Source organism: Gobio gobio, assembly GCF_949357685.1.
Source record: "Gobio gobio genome assembly, chromosome: 2".
In the NCBI taxonomy this organism is placed as follows: Eukaryota; Metazoa; Chordata; class Actinopteri; order Cypriniformes; family Gobionidae; genus Gobio; species Gobio gobio.
Genome location: NC_137098.1, coordinates 27,004,513 through 27,017,647, shown reverse-complemented (window position 1 = coordinate 27,017,647; position 13,135 = coordinate 27,004,513). Strand labels below are relative to the sequence as shown.

The 13,135-nt window shown below is 45.8% G+C and overlaps 1 protein-coding gene across 1 annotated transcript in view; it reads left to right on the top strand.

The window, feature by feature from the left end:
• The window catches only part of dok1b (docking protein 1b), a 34,589-nt gene that overhangs the window by 8,511 nt on the left and 12,943 nt on the right, over positions 1-13,135 (top strand). Inside the window, exon 2 of the mRNA XM_079810656.1 lies at positions 12,714-13,007. Coding sequence (XP_079666782.1) covers positions 12,714-13,007 — 294 coding nt within the window. The remainder of the gene's footprint in view (positions 1-12,713; positions 13,008-13,135) is intronic.

Genomic DNA, 13,135 nt, shown 5'->3' with positions numbered 1-13,135 from the left:
GGCTCCCCCGCACATTTCGTTTGGCGCTCCGGAAGATGACGCGATGTCGGTCACTGCATCACAGGGTGGGCTCGAGTCCTCTGAGGATGATGACTCGGCTGTGCTGCCGCCTTCGGGCGCGCCAGCATTGCCCGAGTCGGACCCAGAGCTGACAACCATGCTGTCTCGGGCAGCCGCGAGTCTAGGGATAGAGTGGAACCCTCCGCCCTGTCCCGAACGCTCGCGGCTCGATGATTGGTATCTGGGGGCCCGCGCTGACTCACGTCAGTCCCCGCCCTCAATACCTTTCTTTCCCGAGCTGCATGAGGAGATTGCCCGGTCCTGGAAGTCCCCGTTGTCTTCCCGTGACCGGTCTGCAGTCTCCTTCGCCTTCTCCATCCTCGATGGGGCCGCGGCCAACGGGTACACTGGGGTCCCCCAGGTTGAACGTTCTGTTGCGATGCAACTGTGTCCTCAGAGCGCTTCGACCTGGCGAGGCGATCCTAAGCACCCCTCCAAAGCCTGTCGATTCACATCTACATTGGTGGCGAAATCGCACAGAGCCGCAGGGCAGGCTGCCGCCTCTTTGCATGCCATGGCGATCCTCAAGGTCTACCAGGTCAGGATCCTCAGGGACATGCACGAGGGTGGAGTTGATCCGGGGCTCTTAAATGAGCTGCGTGCCGCCACCGACCTCGCTCTCCGGGCGACGAAGGTGACCGCACGCTCCCTGAGTCAAGTGATGTCCACAAATGTGGTCCAGGAGCGACACCTGTGGCTAAACCTGGCCGATATGCGGGACACCGAGCGGACACGTTTCCTCGATGCCCCCATATCCCAGGCTGGCCTCTTCGGCGGAGCGGTTGAAAACTTCGCCCAACAGTTTTCAACCGCCCAGAAGCAGACTGAGGCTCTCAAACATGTACTGCCCCGGCGGCCAGCTGCTGCTTCCACCCAGCCGCCGGCACAGTCGCCTCAGCCTGCTCGCCGCCGAGGACACCCTCCTAAGGCTCCCGCCCCTCCCACCCGGTCCAAGCAGCAGCCTTCACCCGGGCCGGGTTGCGGAGGAAGCCGTAGGAAGGCGTCCAAGTCCCCTCAGGCCGCCCCGCGCCCCGCTAAACGCCAGGCCAAGCGGCGCTCCTGAGACGGACGGCTCAGGGATGGGAAATTCTTTCGAGGAGATGGTAGCAGGACCACTCCTTCCCCCGGTGGAGGGCCGGGGGAGAATCCTTTGTTCAGCTGCTGGCCCCCTAATTTGGTCAAAGAAAGAATTAACACTCCCATCCCTGAGCCCCCAGAGATCGGTGATGTCAGTGCGCGCCACCCACGGGTCCCGCCACTCGCATCCCACTCTGTCGCCAGCCTCCTGGCAGAGCAGACCCCAGTGGAACGTGCGTCCTTCCCTGGTCTCCTCTGTCAGGACGCAGCTGTTAACCGCACCTCCACACCGGGACGCCCAACAGCCTCCCTTGTCCGGGTCGGTAACGCTGCATCGCTGCCCCACACCGGGTACACCTGTAGTTCGAATGACCCCGCTGGTGCAGTTCCTGGGAGCCTGGCTTCAGATTCCAGGGCTGTCCCGCTGGGTCGCGAAGACAATCAGGCGCGGCTACGCGATTCAGTTCGCGCAGGTTCCTCCCTGTTTCCGGGGAGTCCGCTTTACTATGGTCGGGGCCAATGCCCCTGTCATGCGAGTGGAGGTTGCCACCCTACTGGCGAAGGGTGCGATCAAACCTGTCCCTCCAGCCGAGATGAAGTCGGGGTTTTACAGCCCCTACTTCATTGTACCCAAAAAGACCGGTGGGTTGAGACCAATCCTGGACCTGCGCATGTTGAACCGTTACCTTCACAAGTTTCCGTTCAAGATGTTGACAGCGAAACGCCTTTTCGAATGCGTTCGTCCCGACGATTGGTTTGCAGCGATCGACCTGAAGGACGCCTACTTTCATGTCTCCATCCTACCTCGACACAGACCGTTCCTACGGTTTGCTTTCGAGGGGCGGGCATACCAGTACGCGGTCCTCCCATTCGGGCTATCTCTGTCCCCTTGCGTCTTTACGAAGATTGCCGAGGCAGCCCTTACGCCCCTATGGCAGCACGGGGTTCGCATCCTGAACTACCTCGACGACTGGCTCATACTGAGTCACTCTCGAGAGCAGGTTTGCGAACACAGAGATCTGGTTCTCCACCACTTAGCCTGTCTGGGCCTTCGGGTCAACTGGGAGAAGAGCAAACTTAGCCCCGTGCAGAGGATCTCTTTTCTCGGTATGGAGATCGACTCGGTCGCCATGTGCGCGCAGCTTACGAGCGAGCGCGCGCAGTCTCTGCTGACTTGCCTCCGTCAAATCGAGAGCAAAAGTGCGGTTCCACTGAAACATTTTCAGAGGCTCCTGGGGCATATGGCATCTGCAGCCGCGGTAACGCCGCTCGGATTGCTACATATGAGACCGCTTCAGCACCGGCTTCGCGATCGAGTCCCAAGATGGGCATGGCGGTCTGGCACGCTCCGGGTCCAAATAACCCGGGCCTGCTTACAGACACTCACTCCGTGGTCGAACCTCAGTTTTCTACGGGCCGGCGTGTCCTTAGAACGAGTTTCCAGGCATGTTGTTGTATCAACGGATGCCTCCTCCACGGGCTGGGGTGCCATGTGCAATGGACAAGCAGCCGCGGGCTCCTGGACAGGACCCCAGCGCCTTCTGCATGTCAATTGCCTCGAGTTGCTGGCAGTACGGTTCGCCCTGCACCGCTTCCGAGCGTTGCTGAGGGGTCAACACGTACTTGTCCGGACAGACAACACGGCCACTGTAGCGTACATCAACCACCAGGGCGGTCTACGCTCCCGCCGTATGTCTCAACTCGCCCGCCATCTTGTTTTATGGAGTCAGAAGGTCCCTTCGTGCTATCCACATCCCGGGAGACCTGAACCGTGCAGCCGACGAGCTCTCACGGATTCAGCCACTTCCTGGAGAATGGAGACTCCATCCCCAGACGGTCCAGCTGATTGGGGAACAGTTCGGCGACGCACAGGTAGATCTGTTTGCCTCCCAAGACTCTACCCACTGCAGCCTGTACTATTCCCTGACCGAGGGCACGCTCGGCACGGATGCACTGGCGCACAGCTGGCCCCAGGGCCTACGCTTATATGCATTTCCCCCAGTGAGCCTTCTCGCACGGGTACTGTGCAAGATCAGGGAGGACAAGGAGCAGGTCATGTTGGTCGCCCCGTATTGGCACGGCCAGACCTGGTTCTCAGAACTGCTACTCCTTGCGACAGCCCCTCCCTGGCCTATTCCTCTGAGACCGGACCTCCTCTCTCAGAGACGGGGCACCCTATGGCACCCGCGTCCAGCGCTCTGGAAGCTCCACGTGTGGCTTCTGGACGGGATGCGGCAGGTTTGAGTGACCTGCCACCTACGGTGGCCGCCACCATCACTTCCGCTAGGGCAGAGTCTACACGACACCTCTATGCGCTGAAGTGGAACCTCTTCGTCACCTGGTGCTCTTCCCGCCAAGAAGACCCCTGGAATTGCCCGATCAGTTCCGTGCTTGATTTTCTCCAAGAGGGGCTGGAGCGAAGGCTGTCTCCCTCCACCCTCAAAGTGTATGTGGCTGCAATATCTGCCCATCACGACCTCTTGGGAGACAAAAAGGTAAGTCAGCACGACTTGATCATCAGGTTTCTGAGGGGAGCGAGGAGACTGAATCCTCCTCGCTCTCCTCTCGTTCCCTCTTGGGACCTCTCAGTAGTCCTAAGTGCTCTGCAAAGGCCTCCCTTTGAGCCTTTGCGGTCGGTTGACATTAAGTTCCTGTCAATGAAGACGGCTCTGCTGACCGCATTGGCCTCTCTTAAGAGGGTCGGGGACCTGCAGGCTTTTTCAGTTGACGAAGCGTGCCTAGTATTCGGGCCGGCTAACTCTCACGTGACCTTGAGACCCCGGCCTGGATATGTGCCCAAGGTTCCTACCACTCCCTTCAGAGATCAGGTAGTGAACCTGCAAGCGCTGCCTTTGGAGGAGGCAGACCCAGCCTTGGCATTGCTCTGTCCAGTACGCGCTCTCCGCGCTTACGTAGACATGACGCAGTGTTTCAGGACCTCAGACCAGCTCTTTGTTTGTTATGGTGGAGAGCGGAAGGGAAGAGCTCTCTCAAAGCAGAGGTTGTCTCACTGGATAGTGGTCACCATTGTTTTGGCTTACCAGCAGCAAGATCGACCATGTCCCCTTGGTGTGAGGGCACACTCCACCCGGAGTGTGGCCTCCTCTTGGGCTCTAGCGCATGGCGCCTCGCTAACAGACATCTGCAGAGCTGCAGGCTGGGCGACACCCAACACATTCGCCAGATTCTACAATCTCCGAGTGGAGCCAGTGTCCGACTATGTACTCGCCCCCCCGAGGGGCCGGTAATGGACCAGGCTCTAGGTGTCTTTGCTTGCTCGCCACTCCACTCCACGGACTGGATACGTGCGATATTCTCCTCAGGTGAGCTCCCCGAGAGCCCTGAGCTCCTCCAGCACTGTCGACGCCGACATCAGTTCAGTCTGCCCTTTCGAGCCCAGACCCTCATGTCCGGCCAGGTGCCCCGTGTGCATGGTTCCCTCCGGCGACCCCCACACGAGTATTTCCACCGTAAGCCTCCTCAGTGAGCAGGTGTCTTTCCCTTGGCAAGCCCCTGCCACCCCTAGGGTTAAAAATCCACTTTCGGCTGGTACCCTAGAGTTTCCCATATGCAGCCCACAGCGGGTCATATGTGTACTCTCTAAGTCCTCCCCACGGGTAGGCATCTTTGGCATTCCCTCACTGGGATATGCTTCCCAGTGAACCTTGGTAATCCTGTGATAAGTGGGAGTCCTACGGCCTTAAGTGGCGGGATCTCACACTTACGCAGGGCACTGGACGACAGCTGAGTGGCGCGGTTATATTGGAACCCCCATTCGTTAGTCACTAACGTACGTTGTAGTGACTGAACGAAAGGGAACGTCTCGGTTACGTATGTAACCCTCGTTCCCTGAGGAGGGAACGGAGACGTGCGTTCCTCAGCCACGTCAGCTGTGCTGCTGGAACGCGGAGTTCAGATCTTGGCTCCGCAGCAGATACATAATGCGATGTTGCCAGCGTACTTCCTTATATACCCACGCGGTGGGGCGGAGTTACGCATGCAAATTCCGCATGCCCATGGCATTGGCACGCCATTGGGCGCTGTTAAACACCTCGAAGGTAATTGGCTTCTAGGCGAAACCCCCATTCGTTAGTCACTAACGTACGTCTCCGTTCCCTCCTCAGGGAACGAGGGTTACATACGTAACCGAGACGTTCTCCTCTGGCCAATGAACGAACATGGTGTGATTATGATTGAATTTAGAAATTAGATTGTGGATCGTAGCATTCAATATTTCATCCGGTTCTTTTTGCTTGAAGATCAGATTCATCACGGCAGTGTGGAGACAAAGCTGGTCAGGTCTGTGCAGAGGACTTGTCTGGTTGTTGTGGTCTTTGCTGAGTATCTGTTCCGATGGCTGTTGTTGTGGAAGAGCATTAATTCGATTAACCGAAACCGACATTCAGAACCTCTAACCGACGTATTTTTCCCATGTCGGTTATTTCGGTTTTCACGTGACTCCGCCCCGTCAGTCACATCAAGCGCAGTTTGCAGGCATAGAGAGATGCAGGAGCAGTTATCTGTGTTTATAGATGCCCAGAATCACTATAGTAACTGCATGCTTTACACAGTTTATATACAGGTCAGTCAATCGCCGTTCTTATAGCCTATACGCGCTGCCACCGACACACACACACACACACACACACACACAGACGGCGCGCGCAAGCCGCAAAGCCAGATTGCTTTCACTTTCGTGCTCATAAAGTTTGTCAAGTACATGCGTTTAAAGGCTTGCCAGTTTCAACATTTAAAGCGATTGTGCACTATTCAAAAACAATCTTTCTGTGACAGAGAGCCGAGCTGTGTTGCGTCTCTGACAAGGCAGACTCTTTCACCTGCGTCCTCACAAAGCTTTGTCATTTCTATGTGTTTTAAGCCCTACCAGTTTGAACATTAAAGCGAGTTTCGACCATCAGATGTGTATTATGTTGAACTAATGCCTGATATAAATGGCAATATGACAAACGAACACTCAGACAGAAGCTTGCACATCACGTGAAGATTGTGCGCAGCGACGAGCGCTGAAACGCAGTGTCAATGCCGTCCTGTGACTAAAGCAAAGTCACTAAAATAGCTTAGAAACTCAACCATTATAGCATATATTTGAATACCTTTGAAGTAAGTAGGCTACAAACCACAGCTTCATAATGAATAGAAACGGTATGAGTAATTCACACACACAATCCCTCTCTCATTAATGCATTCAAATAAATGTAATGTAGGCCTACTGTGTCAATTTATCTGTATCTGATGTACAACAAGCAGAAATCTGCCCCATAGACAATAACTGCTGAAAGAGAACTGTTTCCTTCAAGTGTTTTAAAATCACCAAAAAATGCACTTTTTCATTAGAAAACAAACCTTATCAGGAACTTACTCAAAAACCTTATGAGGGCAAAAAAAAAAAAAAGCAAAATAATCGTTCATTATTTTGATAAATGATTGTCTTGATATGTAACGACTCCTGTAGTCAGCCATTGACTGAAATTTTATTCAAGTTGTCATTAAAATATATACAGAAAGTGATCAAAGAAAGATCGCTCCCTATATAATCCTAGAGCTGTTAATGATTTTTGTTCAATGCAAGTTCTGCTCTCTTGCCAAACCCCCTTTTACCGTTACCCAGCAACTGTAATCATAATTGCCTTTTTAATAGTTCCACATAGGGATACTCAAAATTAACTGGTTAACCTATTATGCAAAAATCATTTTATATTGTTTTTGAACATTAATTATGTGCCCTCAGTGTGTATACAAAACCACCCTACTGTGAAGAAACATCTACTAAAAAAAAACATCTACTCACTTTATTTTCCCCATAAATCTGAAACAGTGTCTCAAAATGATCCATTCAGGAATGTACTCCAATGTGACGTCACATTAGAACAGGCTCCACCCACGACTGGTGAAGGAATCTGCCCTATTGGCTTATTTCCTCCCCTGAGTGAGCTGTACACAGTCATGTTTAGCTCCTCACCAGACATAGCCGCATGATCGACTCGCTTTTTTTTCTTATCAGTGCCAAAGAGACTCAAAAAACTCTGTACATTTTTATAAGTGTTATACATCATTATAATCTGTTATGTTTCTACTTTTGTTTGTGTACACTACAAAATGTTATGCTTTTTGCAAAATAAAAAAAACAAAGATGATTATCTGCAGCCTCCCTGTAAAAGATTCTCTTCAGAAAATGACCTATAGCTCAGTAAACGAAAAAAGACAGTTTAAATATTAATCCAGCTGCAACCTAAGATGTCACATGCGACCAAAAATATGAATTTGCGAGTGATATTTTTGCTGAGATCACCATATAAATGTACATGTTATGATTAAGAAATTGCATGCCTTTTTTACCAGCATGTTCTGTGATGAGTAGCCCATCACATCCTTTATTGTGTTGACGTAATAAAATGAGACAACGCGCTGCAAAGTTGTAGTGGGGGGAAAAAATAAATAAGTGTATTTATTTTTTTGGCACTTATTTGGCATTTATCTTTCCCCTTATAGGAGCCAATGGCTCCTTAATTGTTTTGTTTTTTTGTCCGGAGCCATGTGTCACGCGGTAACACATTTGCATAATTCCCATCTATGTTCTTGATTGGCTGCCCAAACAACACCTGTGTTCGTCTTATTTTCACTTCCAAAGAAAATATATATATACTGTATATATATATATATATATATATATATATATATATATATATATATATATATATATATATATATATATATATATATATATATATATATATATATATATATATATATATATATAAAATCAGATATAGATATAAAGAAGCTAGAATTCATTTTTACAATGATACTGCAGCAGTATAATCCCAACCTTTTGTTGGGTTCCTGTCACATGATTCACAAAACGCTGGTGGGTGTACCAGTTTATTTAAGTGACAGGAAACAGTTAGTCTGGATTAAGAATGTCTGTCATAGTTACTGTGTTTCACAGTGGTCAGTGTTGGGTCCACTTTTATTTATTATTTGTATTCGACTCCTTGTTCGCACTTATGATATTAACTTCCATTTTTATGCGGATGACACAATTGTACAGATCTACAAAACCTAATGCTTCCTATTCCCTTACAGTACTCACTAAATGTTTTCAAGATGTTAACATATGGATGACCAACAATGTTTTTAAGCTAAATACCAACAAAACTAGCACCCTTCTTGTTGAGTCTAGGTCTAAAACGCAGTCCGGTTAATATTTCCACCCAGGTGAAAAGTCTTGGTGTTATATTTGCTGGTTCCCATTGTTCCCATATTAATAATATTTCATGTACTGCATTTTTTAATTTACATTGCTAGATTTCTCAGCATAGCACGGATTAATGTAATTCTCTTTTATTTGGTCTTTCTGAAACACAACTCCATCGATTCAGAACTCAGCTGCATTGGTTTCCTGTTCGTTATTGTATCCATTACAAAATGTTGCTGCTCACCTACGAAGCCCTTCATAATCCCTTCATAATTTAGCTCCTCTTTATCTTTTCTGCTCTTTGAGATCATCTTCTGAATTATTGACAGTTCCAAATTTTACGTTGAGTTAATTTGGTGGGAGGGCTTTTAGCTCTTTACCACTGCACATTCGCCAGCTGGATTTCCCTTTTTAAAGCTTCGATTAAAACGTATCTGTTTAGAATAGCTTTTAGTGACTTGATTGTTTGATTGTATGTTTGATCTGTATGTGTTTTCGCATAGCTTTGTATTTTATTGACTTGCTTTTATGCCGTATAGTGTCCTTGAGAGCCTGGAAAGGCGCCTATAAATAAAAGGTATTGTTTTTTTTACTGGTACTGTTGTTTGAAATTTGCAAACAAGTCAGCTTTCTGTGCATGTGCTTCAGTTGTCTGCCCTCATAAAACCATATATCTGAAGTTTAAACTGATATGGCTTTAAAGCATGCAAATAATAAACTTTCATGATGACGAAGAACTGCAATGTCACGTGAGCGTGGCTGCGATAAAGAAGATAGCATCTCATCTCTGGAGCAGCAGCTCATTTTTCATTTAAAGATACATACTCGAAAATAGCATGTTTTTGCTTCCACTCAAAAATGCATTTAGAACATGGTATAATAAATTATCTGTGGGATATTTTGAGTTTAAAACTTGTATTACATCTTGTAAAAGGGGCAAGTAATTTTTAAGTAATTTTTCAAGGTGTTTTAAAACGTTTGCCAAGAAAAATACTCATAAAAAATTGCGTATTTGAGAGAAAAACATAAGTCGGTAAATAAAGCAAAACGTTTACAAATATTATAAATACTATAAACAGCTATAGGCTATTTTAGTTCCCATCACAACAAAACAAATCTGTTAAATGTAACAGTATTCAGAACAGAGCAAGAATGAAAAATATAAGCAGCTGTATAAAAGCCAAAACAATTTAATGTAAAGTGAAACAGAAACCAACGTTGGGCTTACCTCCACAAAACCAAATGTTTCCATTCACAATGTATTTGGATGCTAAACTATTATTTATTATGTAAACTATAGGCTTTGTACTTCACTCGTGTTCCAATATCCACGTAAAACATCATCTTTTACACGTGCAAAAATGTGCTTAACAAAAATGAGCGGAACACCACAGTGGGGCAGTGTACTTGTATGTTTGGATGACTGTATTTTATTTTGATAATGAACAGGCTGTGATGTCAAGTTAGCAATGCAAGAACTGATATGTTGTGTGAATGCGTGATGCTCCTGTGCGATCATTTTTTCAATTTCTTTGCGATCAATTTTTTCCTTTGTAACAACTTAAAGTACTACTCTGTCATTTATGATCATACACCATTCGAAAGCGTCTACTTTTATTTGTGTACACAAAAAACATTGTGCTTTTGTAAAATAAAGAAAACAAACAGGATGCCGCTTTCTGCTGTCTCGATTTCCTTTCCGTTAATTTGTTTGTGGAGCGTGTCACAAAAATGAACCGAAACTCAGCATATACTACTTGTTGCAGTTTTTCTGTCAATTGTTTAAGTGAAATATATTTTGCGTATATAGGCCTATTTATTTCTCTCATATATGTGATTATATACTGTTTTTACGCTGCATGTCCGTGATGTGATGATTTCTCATGTTCTGTTGTTTATGCTGCTATTTACGCATGTAAAATTTGAAACCAATTTCAATAGTTTTTAATGGGTCACAGACAATTAACCATTCTAATTTAATTCTAATTTGACAATCTTGTTGGTTAACAAGCTTTGGTTGTTCCTCATGTATAATGCTTATTTCAAATGCAAAGATGTTATCCAATCATAGCAGTGGGTGTTTATATTGAAGTCTTAAAGAAGACACACCCCTTTAAACCAAAGCATAAAAAAATTATTCTGAAAATTATTTCGGAATTATGACCGCTTTTCAAGTAAAAATCCTACCAACATTATACCTGAGCATTAAAAATGCAATTCCTTACACCAAATATCACGATGATCTGTTCCTTTTCATCTATTAGACTGTCTTTGGTAGTGTGTACACTGCATTAGTTTAGATACAAGCAACAACACATCTGCAACACAATATTGAATCAGCTTGAAACACTTGTGCCTTTGTTTGAAGATCATTGTCTTGTTACGTTACAAAGAATATGAGGAACTGACCCACACTCTTCTCACACACACACCCATACACACATAGATGTCTTTTGTTTGCTGCAGAGTCTGTTTTTCGTTGTCCATCTGGAGGAAGGGGCTTAGATGTCATTGTCAATTCCTCTTGTTGACCTCAGCATTATGACCCTACATGCTAAATAAAGAAAGTGATGCAAGTTTGAAACTCCTCTAGTACAATTCCGGATTTTATGACCTTGATTTAATAGTGGTTGAAATTAAAGGTCCTGTTCTTCGTGATCCCATTTTTCAAACTTTAGTTAGTGTGTAATGTTGCTGTTAGAGCATAAATAATAGCTGTAAAATGATAAAGCTCAAAGTTCAATGCCAAGCGAGATATTTTATTTGACAGAAGTTCCCTTTCAAAGCCTACAGCGAACGGCCGGTTTGGACTACATCCCTGTACATCCTGCTTTAATTACGTCAGTAGAACAGTTTGTCGACTAACCTCCGCCCACAAGAATACACAAAAAAGGGGGCGTGGTCTTGTTGCTCCCTCGTGGAGAAAAGGAAGTGTTTCGTTCGGTTCGGTTCAGTTGCGTTTGTCGCCATGTCGTTCAGACGCTGTTATTTTCATCCCGGAGTCAAATAACCTTTGTTTGGCCTTCAGGGGCTGTAGTTTGAGCGCGTTCATCTCCCCGTTATGGTAAGAGGCGTGACCTTCCCGGGCAACGTGCCTTAAGCTGCTGTCGAATCACAACACGGGAACCGCTGGCACAATCAGAACTCGTTACGTATTTCTGAAGGAGGGACTTCATAGAACGAGGAAATTCTCAGGCCATTTTGAGGACAGTGAAAACAGCTGTATACAGATAAGTAAATTGTGTGAAAAATACTGTTTTTTTACACATGAAACATGAACACATGTTATATTGCACACTGTAAACACAATCAAAGCTCCAAAAAAACACGAAAAACGGGACCTTTAACAATGATTTGCAGCTACGTGGAAGTTCATTTTTAAAATTGCAATGTAACGGAAGTAGCGACAGATCTTTTCTTCCGTATTGTGACGTGTATCCGAGAGAAACAAATTATTGAAAATGAAAAATGTAGGGCAGGGACTTGGTTCTATCCATTGGTTGTTAATTGGATGGAGGCAGATCTGAACATGATTTTGAGGTTGATTTTAACAACAGGGTGGCGTTTAACAAGACTAAATGATTAGAGGATTCCAGTGTACATCACCAGAGAAAAGTCTGCCATTGTCTAATTATGACCTTTTGATTAAAAATTACTAGCTCAAAATAATAATTAAAGGGATAGTTCATCGCGACATCGTGAGTAAGCGCAAGCGGCTGCTGACGGCTCACATGCACTCCCAGGAACGGCCACAGAGTAACGGCAAAGCTCAGTATTTTGACTGAATAATAAGGTTTCTTTCCCGCAAAACCTTTATAGTACGCCTCCTGAACACTTTCCATATGTGTTGCGCATCTCACTGTATCATTACGTGATACTTATGTATCCTTTTTTTTTAAGTTTTAGCCTGGTCGCCATTCACTGCCATTATGGAGGAGCGTGAGCAGGATGTTCAAAATTTCTCCTTTTGAGGTCCGAAAAAAATAAAAGAACATAGGGCATTAGAACAACAGCAGGATGAGTAAAAGATGACTTTATTTTCATTTCAGGGTGAGCTATCCCTTTAAAAAAGAAGAATGCAATAAATCCATGGATAAATAATTCACAATAAGATGCATTTATAAAATAGATAAGGGTAAATTCCCTTTCCCACAATGGATAGCGACTTGAGGCAACATGAGATGACATGGCCTATGTTCTGTGTGTTGGTTTAGATTTCAAACTAACAGAAATAGTTGTGTGTGTATGTATTTTCAGAACTTTTCAGACCGATAAGTGAATAACAGTTGAATTTAACCAAGACACTGCCAGATCTTCATAGAAGAGTACAAACTTCCTCTTCTCCCTCTCTCCTTTTTAGAAATGGAAGAAGAACTGGTTCGTACTGTACCCAGCCAGTCAAAACGGCATTGCACGGCTCGAGTTTTATGATTGCTCAGGCAGTGCCAGTGACAAACCTAGCACTAAGAAAATGGACAAGAAGATAATCCGTCTGTCAGAATGCATCAGCATACTCCCTGCTGTCACTGAAACCTGCCCCAAAGAAAACATGGCTGCCTTCTATGTGGAGACCAATGACAAGACATACATCTTTGCAGCTGAGAAATATATAACCAATGAGTGGGTGGAGAAGATGTGTGAGATTGCTTTTCAGGTGAGATGACATCATGGAGACTTTTTAATGGTTAAAGGTTCGATGTGTTTAACGCTTGTGACGTTGCCCCTGAGTTTTAAGAAGAATCTGAGGCCTGCGGCCAGATTCACAAAACATTCTTAAGTTCT